The sequence below is a fragment of the Apus apus genome, chromosome 1, assembly GCF_020740795.1.
Source record: "Apus apus isolate bApuApu2 chromosome 1, bApuApu2.pri.cur, whole genome shotgun sequence".
Taxonomy (NCBI): Eukaryota; Metazoa; Chordata; class Aves; order Apodiformes; family Apodidae; genus Apus; species Apus apus.
The window spans coordinates 19,867,368-19,883,804 of record NC_067282.1 but is presented as its reverse complement, the minus strand read 5'-3'; the positions used below and the strand labels follow the sequence as shown (position 1 = coordinate 19,883,804).

The 16,437-nt window shown below is 36.4% G+C and overlaps 1 protein-coding gene across 4 annotated transcripts in view; it reads right to left on the bottom strand.

Annotated features, from left to right (window-relative positions):
* The window catches only part of TNFRSF19 (TNF receptor superfamily member 19), a 60,943-nt gene that overhangs the window by 24,062 nt on the left and 20,444 nt on the right, over window positions 1–16,437 (bottom strand). For all 4 annotated transcript variants that reach the window (XM_051641859.1, XM_051641870.1, XM_051641890.1 and 1 more), the window contains exons 4-5: window positions 11,967–12,145; window positions 9,068–9,153 (exon numbers count right to left, since the gene is read on the bottom strand). In XM_051641859.1, coding sequence (XP_051497819.1) covers window positions 9,068–9,153; window positions 11,967–12,145 — 265 coding nt within the window. The remainder of the gene's footprint in view (window positions 1–9,067; window positions 9,154–11,966; window positions 12,146–16,437) is intronic.

Here is a 16,437-nt window from a genome sequence, read left to right as displayed (position 1 = left end):
GGTTTGGTGTTTTCACTCTGTTGGAAGAGATACAGTCTTCCTTCAGTCAACATCTATCAATTGAAGTTGTGATCTTCACGAGCCTCTACCATCCCAGAGACAGTAAACTGAATTCTTAACAGGTACCAATGTCTTAATTGGCATGTTTAAATAAAACAAGTATTCTACCTCTTTATTACTTAATAGCACCAACAGCATTTTGCATAAATTGTAAATATATATATATCTATATGACTGCCCTCGAATCAAAGGAAAGAGTATTTCAGACCCACATAAAACCCCTAACCTTCATGTTTGCCAGGACAAAGTGAGGTTTCAATATTGTTTATATACTGAAAGATGGATACTGTTGGTGTATCAGTATGGCCTTCCTTCTTCCATTAAGTACTACCTCAACTAGACAGATTTTGCATACAAAAAACTCTTCACTGTGGAACTTTGTATCTACAGTTTGACCCAGAATGAAGTTTCACAATCCATCTCAGACAGCCTTAATCATGGCAACATGTTTGAAATCAATCTAACAAAACACGTTTTGCCAAAAGAAAAATCACGTACCATAATTACCATCTATGTAATAAAAGAAAAGGTTGAACAATTTCCTTGAAAAACAACACACAGAAAAGGGGGATTCAAAGAACATCCTTCTGTAGAGCCTCTAGAAAGAAATACTACCAAGAAATATGCATTACATCCACATTTTGTTTGGCTTTGCACTGCTACTGCAAGGTCTGCATTAGTGAACTGTACCTTCATCGTGCAAATATGAAGATATCATAAACCAGATTGTCCAGAGATGGGTGACAGACTGATTAGCTTATAGATCCTGATGGTTTCAGTGCCTGCTGGGCACATAGCTGCTGTGTTGCAGAAGTTTTGGGATGGTCAGTGAAGAGTACAGAGAGCTTCAAAGGTGTCACCTATCCATTACCTCTTAGTAGCAGGCACAAAATCAGTGCCCCTGCTCACTGCCACTGTAAGAGCTTCAACAAAGATCAGCAAATCCCAAACACTCGTTAGAATTGCTGAGGTTGTCAGGGCTGCTATTCTTTTACTCAAATGATAAATCTTTCATAGCAGAGCAGATGTGCTATGCTGAGTACTTCTGTTCTACAGAAGTTACTAGGAAGTGAATCAGTTCGTTAGAAAAGTCCTCACACCTGCAGCTTTGCAGTACTAAGCTGTATTACATGCAATCAAAAATCTTTCTGATAAAACAAGTTTTCCCTTGTAAAAAGTAAACTGCATAGGAAAAAATATTTTAGGATAGTGGAAGAAAGTGGACAAAAGTCTAACAGTTTAGACTGAATGGAAGGCTTGAGAGCTTTCACTTCCAAGTTTTGATTCCTTGGTAAAGTGTCTCCCTGGCTACAAAGAAATTCTGCTGGGTTTGGGAATAACACCTCCTCACAAGGTCATTTCAACATCTTTGAGCTCAGTTTTCTTTTATGGAAGATTTGTCGGTATATTGCCTCCCCCTCTGGCCCCCACTGTGTTTTTGCACATTCTGCAATTTATTTATTTATATTTTTTTTCTGGGAGGAGAAGGAGAAGCAATGGTGAATAGAAATGAGCGAAATATTTCTGACAAGTTCAGTGTTCTAACCATAATACATATTCCATGATAACAAGCTACACCATTAAATATTTTTATAGATACAGGCACAGAAATGAGAAGTACAGACAACAGAAGTTAGTGCAGGTTGGGAATGCATAGGCAAGAAATGGTTATTCTGAACTAGGCAAGAAGAAAGTTCTGGAAAATTACTGAACCGTGCAAAGAATCTAGATTTCCACTCCATTAAGTAACAGTTCAGAATGATTAAACTAATTTTAGTGGTAACATCTCTGTTATTAAAAGAAGGAAAAATTTGCCCTCTCTTTGTCTGCAAATTTTGTTTTAGGAGTGGAGCCCAGCATGTAAAGCAAATTCAGAAGAGGAAGAAAAGGAGCTGTTTGAATCTAACTCATACATGAATCTTTCCCCAATGGGTCAGAAGTACCACAATTACCAAGGATAAGGAATTGAAGACATTTAGGTTTTCTAGGTTAACTCTCTTTGATCTATGATGACTGAAAGATATAAAATTGTAATAAAGCTTTTAAAGACATGAATAGCAATTCTCCTCTCTCTGAAACACTTGGTCAAATTAGTTTCAGGCTTCCTGAATATAAGTTATTCTACCATCAGGTCACATATGGAAAATATCAAACTGACTTATTACATTTTTACAAAAGTGTACATTTCAGTTATGAGATACTGGAAAGCTAGTTTCTCTGTAACAAAGCAGTACTGATATTTATAAGCTAGTGGTGCTATTAGCTGTACTTAAACTAGCTGTCAGTCTTTATTACTTCTGTGAAAGATTTATACAATATTCCAACAGCTTTCTATCATAGTCTCCAACATGGAAAAGAGAATTATGAGAGATGCTGTGTGGTTACCCCACAAAAACACTGAAATAAGGTGAACACATATCATAGAAGCATTAAGGTTGGAAGGGACCTTAAAGATCATCAAGTTCCAACTCCCCTGCCGTGAGCAGGGAACCCTACCACTAGACCAGGTTGCACAAAACCTCTTCCAGGGATGTGGCATCAACAACCTCCCTGGGCGACCCATTCCAGTTCCTCACCACCCTTCTAGCAAAGGATTTCTTCCTAATATCTAACCTAAATCTCCCATCTCTCAGTTTAAAACCATTACCCCTTGTCCTATCACTATCTTCTCTGATGAAAAGCCCCTCCCCAGCTTTCTTGTAGCCCCTTTCAAGTACTGGAAGGTGCTATAAGGTCTCCCTGGAGCCTTCTCTTCTCAGCCCTACTCTCTCAGCCTGTCTTCATAGGAGAGGTGCTCCAGCCCTTTGATCATCTTGGTGGCCCTTCTCTGGACCCTCTCCAACAGGTCTATATCTTTCTTGTGTTGAAGGAACCAGAACTGTACACAGTATTCCAGGTGGGGTCTGACCAGAGCAGAGTAGAGGGGCAGAATCACCTCCCTGCTGGCCACACTTCTGATGCAGCCTAGGATGCAGTGGCTCTCTAGGCTCCAGCACACACTGGTGGCTCATGTCAAGCTTCTCATCTACTACCACCCCCACGTCCTTCTCCTCAGGACTGCTCTCCAGCCATTCTTCCCCCAGCCTGTATTTGTGCCTGGGGTTGTGCTGACCCAGGTGCAGGACCCTGCACTTGGCCTTATTGAACTTCATGAGGCTGGCACTGGCCCACATCTCCAGCCTGTCAAGGTCCCTCTGGATGGTGTTCCTTCCCTCTAGTGTGTCAGCCACACCACACAGCTTGGTATCATCAGCAAACTTGCTGTGGATACACTCAATCCCACTGTCCATGTCTCCAACAAAGATGTTGAACAGCACTGGTCCCAATACTGACCCCTGAGGGACACCAGTCGTCACCTGTCTCCATTTGGACATTGAGCCATTGACCGTAACTCTCTGGGTGTGAACATCCAGCCAATCTCTTGTCCACTGAGTGGTCCATCTGTCAAATCCATGCCTTGTCAGTTTGGAGACCAGGATGTCATGTGGGACAGTGTCAAACACCTTGCACAAATCCAGATAGATGACATCAGTTGCTCTGCCACCATCCACCATCTCTGTAGCCTTGTTGTAGAAGGCCACCAAATTGGTCAGGCACGACTTCCCCTTAGTGAAGCCATGTTGGCTGTCACCAATCACCTCTTTATTTTCCATGTGCCTTAGCAGACTTTCCAGGAGGATCTGCTCCATCACCTTGCCAGGCACAGAGGTTGGGATAGAACCAAATAATTAAGATTGGTTTCACTTGTTATATACTTTCAGCTGCAGTTGCCTCATATGCACACAAGCAGCCTACCTTCAAAGGCTGGTTTGCATTAGTAATAAAGCTTATTGTATAAAGCAACCAAATAAAATTACTGAAAAACTTAATAGCTGGAAAAACATTATCTGGAGTCTGACAACTTTCAAGTCACAAAATGCTATAAACAGAAAGAAGAAAGTGATATGAGTAAATTAAAATTCCACTATGTAAACAGAGGAACTAATGTGGAATTGAATGTCATCCAGAATTTACTCTCAAGTTAAAATGCTGTATTTATGCTTAATGAAATAATATAAAAAACTATAGCAAAGTTGAGACAGTGGGCATTTTTCTCTTTTACCATGAGCAAATGTGGTTTACAGAATACATACGTAGTCAGCAAGCTTCCAGTACTCCCCCTGCTTTTAATAATGTATTTTGTCACTCTATAGTATCCCCCTGCAGACTGTAATTTCCAGCTTTTTATCTTCTTTGTTCTGAAGTATAGTCCTTGCATACCCCAAATACCCCTTAGACTCATATAAAAGTTTACAAAATCACAGATCCTAATCTTGTAAATTTAAATAAGAGGATTTATACCAAATCTTAATTTTCCTATTCTAGCTACTTTTAACACCAGGAAGAAGGAAATACCGCCACATTTTACTCCTTAAACAGCACCTTTCTTTAGTGAAACAACATACACTGTAGATTTAAAGAGGGAGTCGCAGCTGCAGCTTAGGACACATACTTAATTCTTAGAGAAACTATTCTATAAACATACAGAAGCAAAATAATTAAAGAAAAAATCTACACAAGAAAACTGTAAATGGAGCTTTGTGATCAATCTTAATGGAGCTAGTCAAAGGGTTGTAGAAGTTCTTTAAGAAACAAAATTTAATGCAGGTGAGATATCGACACCTCACAGGAAAATGTAATATTTTCTCTAAGATCTACTAGAAATACTTTGTATCAACAAGCCATAGTCTTTACTTTCATTACCCATTTTAGTAAAAACTGTTTGTTTTCTAGCTTGAGATAACTCTTTATATTTGAAACCACTACCACTGAAATCAGTATCTCAAAACATGGTTTACAGAAAAAAAGTAGCAATTTTTGACCCAAGTGCAGTTTTCACTTCAAGTGCACATGATGTTATAATCAAACTGTAGATATTTCCTCTGCTGTGACTTACTCAACAAAACATTTCTGCTTCATTGAAGCGAAGAATGCATTTATTTCCTGGAACATGTAGAGACTAGTTTCCCAAGCTACACATGGAATGGTATCCCACCCCCATCCTGTCCCCCCCCCACAACTTCCCGTGCTCCTTGCTTTATGTCTTGAAAACAAGCAGAAGTAGTCCTGGAGATGGAAAAATTAGTTTGGCTGGACATACTGTGCTATTATTATTATTTTTTAATATAATAGTGCAGAAAATTTAAAATAAATAAATAAAAAAGGACTAGGCTGTTCTTTTGATGGCAGCTTGGCTGCAAAATGCACTTGGCACCTAGGGCTAATTTCCTCTCTTCCCTGATTCCCACAGTTTATTCCAATTTAACCATTTGTACAGCCAAATTCTAGACTGAATTTGCAGGCAGAGGAGCACCATTGACTGCAGATTAGTCTAGAAAAGAACAGTAATGTGGAAGTGCTAGGAACTATTTTTTTAATACAGCTCAAAGAAGCTCAATGTCACAGGTTCTTCCGCTTAGCAGAAAGCCTGCCCAAAGGCTAAAGGATTCTGGTAACTCTGATGCTGTTCTGCATTTTTAATTGAACAATACAACAGGAACCCCTTGTTGGAACAGCTGACACGGAATTATTTTATCAGCTTGGCTATTGCTGTAATTTTAATCTGCCATCTTCTTATGACTGAAGGAAGATAAAGAGTATGGTTTCTAATGTCTTTTGTTCACTTGCTAAGGCAGACTAGCTGAAAACATACTGCTTGATCAAATAAAGCAATTATCTTTGGAAAATCATTTGCTCTCTATGTCAGCCTTTCCCACATTTATCCATCAGTTGTGCTACCACAAAGTGTTTTAGGGGTAAAAACTCACTAGGTTTAAAATTAGTATTAAGAAAGGAGTTATTGTAATTCTTTTTATAACATGGACAGGGTCACAATCTTGCTTACTGAAGAGCTTCAGTAACAGTTCAAGCATAACCATTGGGTCAGCACAACACTAGCCTGAGCAGAGTGAACGCTGCAAGCCTAAATTGGTGCAGAGAAAAAAAGAGTAATTGTACTGTATCTATGTCACACATTCTCTGCTGATAACAGTTTGAGACAGCCTACATTACCTTCTATTTCAGAAACTACATCTTTGATTGATTGGGTTTTCACTCTAATTCCCACTTCAAAGGACTCTTTTTCTGTCACTCAGTTGAGAAAAAAATGTCTTCAGGTGAGAAAAATATCTTCAGTTTAGAAAATTAACAGAAGCAGTAATTTTAAAAGCACACTTTCATTTCTAATCTAATGTTTAGATGCTGACCCTATATATAGGATTGGTATTTACAGTTTATTTACCTGAACTAAGCAAATTAAAATATAACTATATCAGTGTGTATTTACTTTTCTGACATCCTAAAAACACACATAAGTCATTGTGTCCCCTTTAAAGTTTACACAAAGGTGATAGCAATTCTTCTGGCCTGTAATACTCTCTTTACTTGTTCATTATAGAACCCTTTCAACTTTGCCTCTAGCAATTCACAAACTCATTTTTTCATGAGTAAATATTTAAACCAGATCTATTTTAAAATGTCTACAGAAAGAAAGAAGATAAAAGCAAGTATTTAGATTTATAGCTAACTGGGTAATAATCAACTGCTACTAGTGCTGAAAGAACTTCATCCATGGCTCAGCTTTAACATGAACCTTTAGTCCAGGTAGGGGGCTGAGAGCCTTTGTGCCCTTATGGTAATGTTCTTAAGCAAACAAAAGATTGCCACACACCTCACAGGACAATTCATTCATTGAAACAGGACATTTAAACTTTTCCTTTTCATCTGTAATGTAAGAGTTAGCTGCACTAATATTTGACTTTGTTTCACAGTGGAAAGAAAGAAGGATAAGAAAGGCAGAGAATTAGAACTTAGTCCTCTGATCATTGAGAACTTTCCCCATACTCCTAATAGTCTGTCTCCATTTAACTTCCAGTAATGCAGTCTTAAACATCTTAACCATCAAAATATATTCATTATTGAAATAAACAGCAAACATTTTCGGCCTTAGGTGGAAAAAGCTTGTTGTCAAAAACCATTACTTATACTTCCTTGCAGAATCATGTTTTTGACTTAGTCTTAAATCTGAGATATTTCCACCTATTTGATGTTAAGTAAAACTCAAACAGATTTCAGTTCATTTACCTACTCTTGTAGGAATAATTTCCTAGGCTGCTCTGAGGAAGGCACACACACTTTTCTAAACAGAGACGTGTTATAGACCTGAAGAATCAATACACAAATTCCAAATAAAAGCTTTCTGAAAACCACTGACATATGGTAATCATACTCTATGGTAGGATTCCCATTATTTAAGATTTTAATGGCCAATTAGCATGCAAATTAAGAACATTTTAATGATTTAAAACTTATTATTGTTTCTATAAAAGCTGTAAATAGTTGCCAATGATCACAACTTGCTACCAGAAATGTGAAAACACTTGTAGACACTTCTCTTATTATTTAGACATAGGTTTTGTCACAGCCATGATATTAGGGAACAAAAAAGCCTCTAATCTGGATTTACCATTGAAGCTTGTTCCAGAGAAAATGCTCTGGAACAGGGATGTCTGTTGCACACTTAAAATTAGTAGTAGCTTCCAAATGGTTCAGTTTAGGATCCAAGCTTAGGGTCAATTAGAAAATCCAAATTGCTATATACCGAAAAGAAAATAAAATCACCATAAGCGAAACAGTGTTGTCTGTACTACAAAAAGAGTTGAAAAATTTTAAATTTACTTTCTAGGCTTACACTATACATTGGCAGGAGCCACTCCTGAAAACACTAACATATTTGACTTGTTCTTTTTACAGAAATCTGATTTACTAGTCTTCTATGTTGCAATCTTTATTAAAAAAATAAATTCACAGGTATATAATGAAATTCTCTCCAACCATAAAAGAAATGCATGGGAAGCCACATTTGTAAAAAACTTTTACTACTAAAGATACTGTCTGATAATCTGTTTTTGTAAGTTTATTCTCTAAAAGGCTCTAAAAGTAGCATGGAAGCAAACGAAGGAAGACTGGCACATTTGAAAATTACTATCTAAGCAATATATTAAATGCCGAAAATTCTTATTACATTCAATACAGTATAAAACTATTTAAAAGTAGGATTTTAATGCACAAAAGCATACACTTAGTTATATTATAATTTAGCACAACTAAAAAAGAATGTTTATAAGAAACAGTGTACCCTTACTAAAGAAGCATGAAACATCTCAGGAAGTTGACAACTGATTCTTTCTATAAATAATTGTTTCTGTTTGGAATGGGGAAAAACTCCCAAAACATGAATTCACTATTACAGAAACAAACGAGTAAACCCAAGGTTTTCCACAAAATTATGTTGAAGCAATTTTATTTTTCATATTATAAAGTAATAAATGCAACAAGGATAATTTACTCCTTTTATTGAATTAAAAACCTGATGGGATGCAGATCATCAGTAGTCTTGGAAGAAGTAGTAAAAAGGCTTCTGTTGCAAAATAAAGAGGTTCTCTCCTTTAATGAGATTCTAATCCTCTCATTGGCCAAAAACAAACAGATAAACTAATTACACGTTTCCTTCTTAATGTATATAGTACTATAAAGATATTTATCTGTATTGTTCTCTCTCGCTGTGACCTTAGTACAAAAGTTATTTTCAAGGGTATCAACAAATTGCTGTTTTGAGTGTCAGAAAAGAATTAATATTCACTGAAGTCTACCTGACAGTAGGCGGAAGGTCTAAGGAAGAGTACCTTTATTTTGGCATTAACACAAAACAGAAATGAAAATTAATATGACCACATCCGAAGTGGACTCAAGACTTCCTAATTATGTGGTATGACAGGAATGTTTATCCTCAAGTGACTGGTTATATGAGGGAACTTTGCAATGATAGTGCTGGACCTGCTGAGGTGTATTAACAAAATAATTTACTAACAAGAAAATGAGCCTTTAGAATAATTCTTTGTAACTGTGACTGTCATTTTTTTTCCAAGCTTTCAAGTTAAAGAAGAAAACATTCTAAAAGAGCACTTACAGTGAGGCTCATAGGGAGGAGGAGGATCACCACAAGGAACACACTCCATGTCTTGAAAGCCTCCAAGCTTAGTCTTCCTATAAAATCTAGAAGAAAAAGGAATGAAAAAAACAGTTAATAAAATTCAGTTGTTTTTCCTCACAAAATTAATCAGATGTTTTAACAAAATCCTCTAACAACAAACTTTAGTTAATCCGTGTCCCCACACAAACTATCAGGAAATAAAAGAAAATAAAAGTAAACAAAAATACAGTAGATATTAAATAGAATAGCAGTAGACCTAGAGTACATTGAGGAAAAATCCTAAATCTGTTAGTCCAAATACATAGCACTATCATCTTATATTCATGTATGAAATAAACATATTTCAACAAATCAACAACTCCTCTCAGACTCTTCCTTCTCCTCCAGGAAGATCTTCACCTGCAACCAAAATCACAATATGCATGGACTGAGAATGCAAATTAACAAAGTGACTGCATGAGTCCCTATGTACATTATCCAATTATCCACTTTGTTTTCATATTCTCATTTCGATGTATACTTAAAAATTCTAGATAAGAAGTATTCCAAGGTATGAAAAAAAAAAAAAAAGATATCGCAAACAGAATTATCAGATAGTTTAGATAATAGCAATGGGAGGCCACAAGCAGTCACAGATGAGTGATAAAATAAAACTCTAAAAGCAAACTAACCAATCACTCATTCCTAAAGGAATTAATGCAAAAATATTTTAAGGCTGCTATACCCAAGGAGACGTTTTATTCTAAAGATCCTTCAATAACTGTGAGTTTATGTTTCAAAAGCCTACTGAATACAATGACAGGCAGAAGCCTACATTCCAGGGAACATTCTATACAATCAGGGAACAAGAGGAGCACCAAATGAAAAACTAGAACTTTAGAATGTTGTATTTCAAATTTATGTGAGAATATGACATCCTCTAAACAACTTACCTACTACAGTTGCCTAATCAAGTAGGTCCGTTTTTCTCTCAACTAGTTATTAGTACTAAGCTAGAATCAATATCCATTGTCTGTTCAAGACGAATACTTGAATTTAGTTTTTTCTGTAGTGGTAGTGGGACATTAAATAAAAGGTACTAACTCTACTGATTTTAAATTACTGGCACTGCAAATGCTGTTGAACTATGAACACTGTATCAGCTAAAGCAAACAGCCTTCCAACTGCTCAAGAAACCGTGAACAGAAACAGATTCATAGGCTGTGAGACTGAAGGGGCCACAATTTACTCTGAGTGAAATGTGTTAATATTTGTTTTTAGCTGACATGATCACTGTAGCATTTTGAAGCTGAAAAACAGGGAATAGCATGTTGGAAACCTGTGCAAAACAGAAGTAAATATGATTGCTGAGAGATAAAACAATAGCTAAGTAATTTGGTTTGACTAGCTATATCTTCTGTTTGCTTAGCAACATTGAAACTGATGGACAGGTGTGAGAGGTGGCATGTTCTACAGTTCTGGTTCCCCAAAACATCCAGACCAGATGACCTGTGACTCCCCGACCCATGACTCCCTCCCCATGTTTCCAACTTTGTTGTCAGTAAAAGAAGGCTGTGGCAACAGCTCTCATTTTAACAAGTACTCAACACATATATCTAGAATACATTCTAGACTAGAATACTGAGAAGCATTCCCAAGTGCCCCAGTTTGGATTTACCCTTAATTCATGTTTTATTCTAGCTTCTTTTTTGTTCCTTCCTCATATTCCAAAAATTAGCTTGTATTGTATACACAGGAAGAAAATTTTCTCCCTGCTGACAGCCAAAGAAGCCCTACCATACATATTTATGTGCAATAAAAGCATAAAATAATCCACCATGTGGCTGCAGGTAGTATCAAAAGTGAGTAACATCTAACACCTGTGGCTGCACTTTCTTATACTTAAACTAACATTAGTTACCAAAGTTTTAGTGTTTTTAAATTAAAATACATCACTTCTGGCTCAACAGGAACAACTGTATGAGTTTCTACAGTGTTCAGGTATTTGATTAATATATATATATATATATGGTTGAGATATACAAGAAATAAACATACCAACTTCTAAACATCTCGGAAATACATACCCTGAAAATACAAAGGCTGTTACAACTGCAAAAATGAGTTCTCAGCCTACGCCTAACAAATTACTAATCCACAGCTCAGAAAAGTATCAGAAATGCCTTTTAACAAATTCATGATAGGTATTTATAATAGTGGAACTTGGCCACAATGTAAAGAGTAACCTTTTCGAAATCTTAATACTAGCAACAGAGATCTCGGAAGACTGGATAACAAACTAAATACAGGCCTTGATTTGTAACAGCAGCTTCAATGAGTCTCCACACTGTTATAATTTGTTTCACAACAGTTCTTCAGATCCATTTATGCTTCTCAGCCAGGATCATGCCCCATGAATTTATCAACACAGTGAAGGAAATTCAGGAGCATAAGCCACAGCCACTACTTCTGACTTAAAGATATATGTGTATGAGAATTACTAAGCACTGACCTCAGGAGGAGCAAAAAAGCAACCAAATAATGTAACCAGTCTTCAAGAAGGTGTGTGTTTCCAAATGTGTAATTCTTTATAAGAATGTAGTGAGTCTCCAGAAACATTCAATATTTTTAAGTATTTTGCTCAGGAGCTGTATAGACAATACTCTCATAGATCATCTAGGTAATTATCAAACCATTTTTACAGATAAGTAAGACTGTAATTCTGAAATTATGTGCTCGGACCATTGAGTAATTTACTGAAAGGCCAAGATTAGAACCTAGAACCTTCATACATACATAAAGGATAAAAACACTCATCCAGAAAACATGAACAAGCAAATGTTAAAGCAAATTACTTTTGAGTTTGTTCAAGTCTCATTTTCAGAAATGGACTTACCCAGGTAAGCAGTCTCCACATAGGGCATTGGTGGTGGCAGAACAGTTGGCCTTCTGGAACCTGTTAACTAATGCACAGTCCAGACAAGGCTTGCACTTCTGAAAGCCCCAGTCTTCCTTGAATCTGTTTGGCCTGCATGTCATGCACTGTGCATCCTCCCCAAATCCAAAGCCGCATTCCTGTAGGGATTAACAAGCAATAGCAGGCTATTCAGTCACTGAAAGCATGAACAAGAAGAGAATGCTGGGATAAAATGAAGACCTAGTGTAATTATCACTGAGAGTAGGTCTTTCTCGAGACAAAAGCCATCATTTCAGCGAGTTCAAATGTGTCTTCCACTGCTAATAATCTCCCTTACTTGTATAAGTAATACTTAGTCTTACACTTTATTCATGAAACCACTGTGTATTTGAATGATAAAGGGCTTCAAGGACTCCCACAGTTTCATTATTACTAGCTTATGGTGGAATTATTGAGCTGTCTGTGTTTTAATTAGGTCAGTCATGTGAAAGTGCAGAAACTGGGACAAGTGAAGTATAAAGACACTTATTCAGTTACAAAAACAGCAAAGAAGCACTTTGATATTAAGGTTCATAGCTAAGGTGAACAAAGTTAATTGCCAAAGAGAGTGCACTGATCTTCAAAGGCTTAGAATTTCTGTTACCAAATAAACCAGAGCTGGTTAATGACCATCAGCTAGGCATGAAACGTTGCTTAGCCATTAAGAATATCAAAGCTCAATCCACTCCAGTTCTAACAGGTCTTAAACTGTTGGAAAAGTTTAATAGCTCTGCAGATCACAGAGAGGCACAATATTTTATTATACAAGGAATATCACTATGGTTGGTTATACCAAATATAGCTGTTTAAAGAAAGCATTTCCATTCGGTTGCAAAAGGACACCTAATACAACTGACAGGCTGCAAAGAGAAACACTTCATCCAAAAATTAAGTAGTTTGCGGACTGAATTCTACAAACTAATTATTGAGAATTATCCATCTATTTCATTTTTCTGTCACTATTTAATAGAGTTATCAAGTTACTAAAATTTGCTATTTCCTTTCCTCATCTTAGTATCTTATTAATATTTTGTAGTCTTTCAGAGTTAGTTTTGATGCATTGGTGACACACTGTAAAATAGAACACCACAAATTGCTGGAAAGGATTTGTTGGGAAGGGAGTAGGTGAGAAAGGCACAATGTGGAGACCTTCTTCTCCAACATGTGGTCTCAGTGGAAGAATAGGGCATCTCCCCAGTGGGAAAACTGCAGGAAATCTTCAACTGGGGCACCTTAAGAGAACATTTCCACCAGTTTCCTCCACAACACACGCATGTGTTCCAAAATCGCTCACCTAAGCAAATCTGCTGCAGTAAAGAAAGCTTTGAACCTCAGAAATGTACCCTGACTTCTCCAAGGTTTTGAATTGAGAAAACATCTATGGAACAAGCTTTGTAATGGAGTTGGCCAGTATGTATGCATAGTGCCTCTGATTTGCAATGATAAAGTAGCAATGAACAAGTTCAGATGCATTTTATTTGGCATTCTAACAATTCTCAATTCTCCTTTATGTTAAAAATAATCTTTGCTATCCTCTAAAGAAGAATAAGCACTCAAGTATGCAGAAAATGAACAATTCTAAGAAAGCAACTACAAAAGGACACTAAAAATAGTCTTCTTCCTGTCTCTAGACCTAAGAATTTTAAAACTAAGTTTTAATAATTTTGGGGGTTTTTAGCTTAAAGGTAGTTTCTAACTGAGGATTATTTTTCAGATTAAGGAGCAGACAGATGAATAATTGGTTAGTAACAACAACAGAAAAGCATACTACAGTTTCATATACTGTACAGCACAATTCTTCTGTAACATATTGTCCTAATACAGCTGGTAGGCAAAATGGGATAAAAGTATTTCATGGGGTTATTTTATTATTCACTTCAGGAACAGAAAATTTTCTACCATTTTATTTCAAACCTATTGGTTTCTGCTAGGAATCAATGCCAAAACAACAGAGCTCCCTAGCAGTTCTGGTTTATGTCATCTAAAAATATCTTACTGTGTTCAGATTTACACTCTATTTCATTTATGCAATTTTAAGACTGCATACAAAGCTACACAATTACCACCACAGAATGGAACCAGACTAACTTCTGTTAGGAAGGTTTTAGTCCTCCTAAGTCTAAATAAACTTTTCCATTGAATCTCACTATTACTTGACAAATTCTTTCTAAAAAACTACTTTTTCTGTTTTGATCATCCAAATAGTAGCATTATAGGATATATTATAAAGCTCAGTCAAACCACATGTTTGTAACTTTAGATAAATCACTTGGAATCAGTCTCTCCCAAGTCCTAGTAAACTTTCAAATATAATTAAGTTAATTTAAGCCTTAAAAGTTTTCCTTTCCAGACTACCTTTGAAGTTTCTGATTAAAAACAAGCAAACACCAGAGATAAAGTTAGAATTAAATGCTTTCAACTCACTGGCCCAAACTACGAAAGCTTGAGTAAATTGTTTCTAGATCTATCAGATCTGCTTTGCTGTAGTTGGATGCATGGACACATCTTAGTGGTCTTTTGTAATGTGGAATGGTTTACTTTAAAGCTATAACAATGGTGGATGCAATATAAAGAAATCTTCTGCCCAAGGAATTTACAGTATCCAGTCTTTTCAAGGATGGCTTCTAAATCCTTGCCAGGAATTCTAGAAACAAAATCCACAACAACTACAACTTTATGTATGTGCTTTTTATGTTCACATAATACTTGAGGTAGTTAACTGCCTGGCAGGTGCAAATAAATATTTAAGCTTGTAAAACCAGGCAGAACTTCAAACAGATATGTACCCATAATTAACCAAAATCCCCAAATTGAAGGGTATGATTTAGACAATGGATTCAAATCCTTTGAAATCTTGGACTTCATAACTTAGCAGTTCAGCAAAGGTAAAAACGATTGTTTATCTTGTATCAGTACATGTGCAAAACTGATTTGCACCAGTTTTCTAAGTGCTCTGTTTACAAAGCTGTCAAGTTACATGGCTGATATCTGAATAACTCCCAATCCCCCTCACCCCTTTTACCCTCCCACTCATATTTGTAAAAAAGGGTTCATCTCTTCCAGTTCACCTCAGGACTGCAGAAAAGAAAAAGCAAACTTGTAACCTAAATCAGACAGATTTAAAAAATAAAATAATTTTTGTTCCAGGAAAGAAAGAGCAGGTAAATACACACTATATTTATTTATCCTATTGTGAAGCATACTGTGAATAACACTTAGCCCACTATTCCTTCTCCAACTCCCCTTTTCAACGCTACCAGCAATGGTACCAGGCAACATTAATGAAAAGTTTCTCTCTCAAATGATACACAGTACAAGTCCTGAAAATCCAAACACTAATTAAAAAAAACTGCATTAAAATTAATTTTTTAAAAATCCTCAAAATTCAATTTTTCTTCTATTTTCTGGATACTTACTGAGCTTTCATTATTACAGTATTTGGTTTTCTTTATTACATTTCATATTCAATATTTCATTATTACAGACCTTTAATGAACGCATCCCCAGAACAACTTTGTTCAGTTGTGGGTTTCATTAAGGTATCAAGTGAGATGACTGGTCAAGGCCACCTAGGAAGCTGTAGCAAACTAGTTAACTAAACTCAGAACTTTGTTTCAGACTGAAAATATTAGAAGCATACAATAATACACACACCTCTTAAAGTATTACCTTGGCAGTGTTAACAGTTTCTTTAGGTATATACTACCCAAACACTGACTCAGGCAGAACAACCAGAAGTACAGCAGACTATAAAGGTTAATGGAGTTACGTGGTATGGTTTTTCCCTAGAAGTTGAATGCAATGCAAAAAGTAAATGAACAGTAAATTAGATTTTAAACATTATTTTAATTAAAATAACCTCAAATTTCATTTTAAAAAAATGCTTTCAGGCATTATTAAGATCGTAATCTGCAAGTACATTTTAGAATTTGTTTCTAGTTCCACTGATTATCCACAACCTACGTAAGTCCCTAGACAGTACAGCACAGAGGAGCTCCACATAGGCCATGATGATTACAAGAATATTTGGGTATTCCCAAGAAAAAGCCTTCCAGTCATGAAGACACTTTTAATTGATTTCAGGTCATATGACAGGTTGCAGCACTACACTGGTGCTAGAAAATTAAGTTTTCAGTGATACCTTTGAGTACATGGCCTTGTTAAATAGGACACTTCTACCTTCCAAAAGTACCTTATGCTGTGGATCAGCCCCACCTAGAATCTGATAATCAGCTGCATCTCTGAGGGGGACAGGCTGCAACAGTGTGCTGCTAAATGTCACATTTAGCTGCTGTGACAAAGTGCAAAGATAGTGTCAGGTAAGTTTCATGCTCAGCTCTCCTGAGCTGAGATGTGCCAGGCCTCCTCACCAGCAGCTCTCTTGCTTCTAAAAGTTACAAAGGGACTGCTA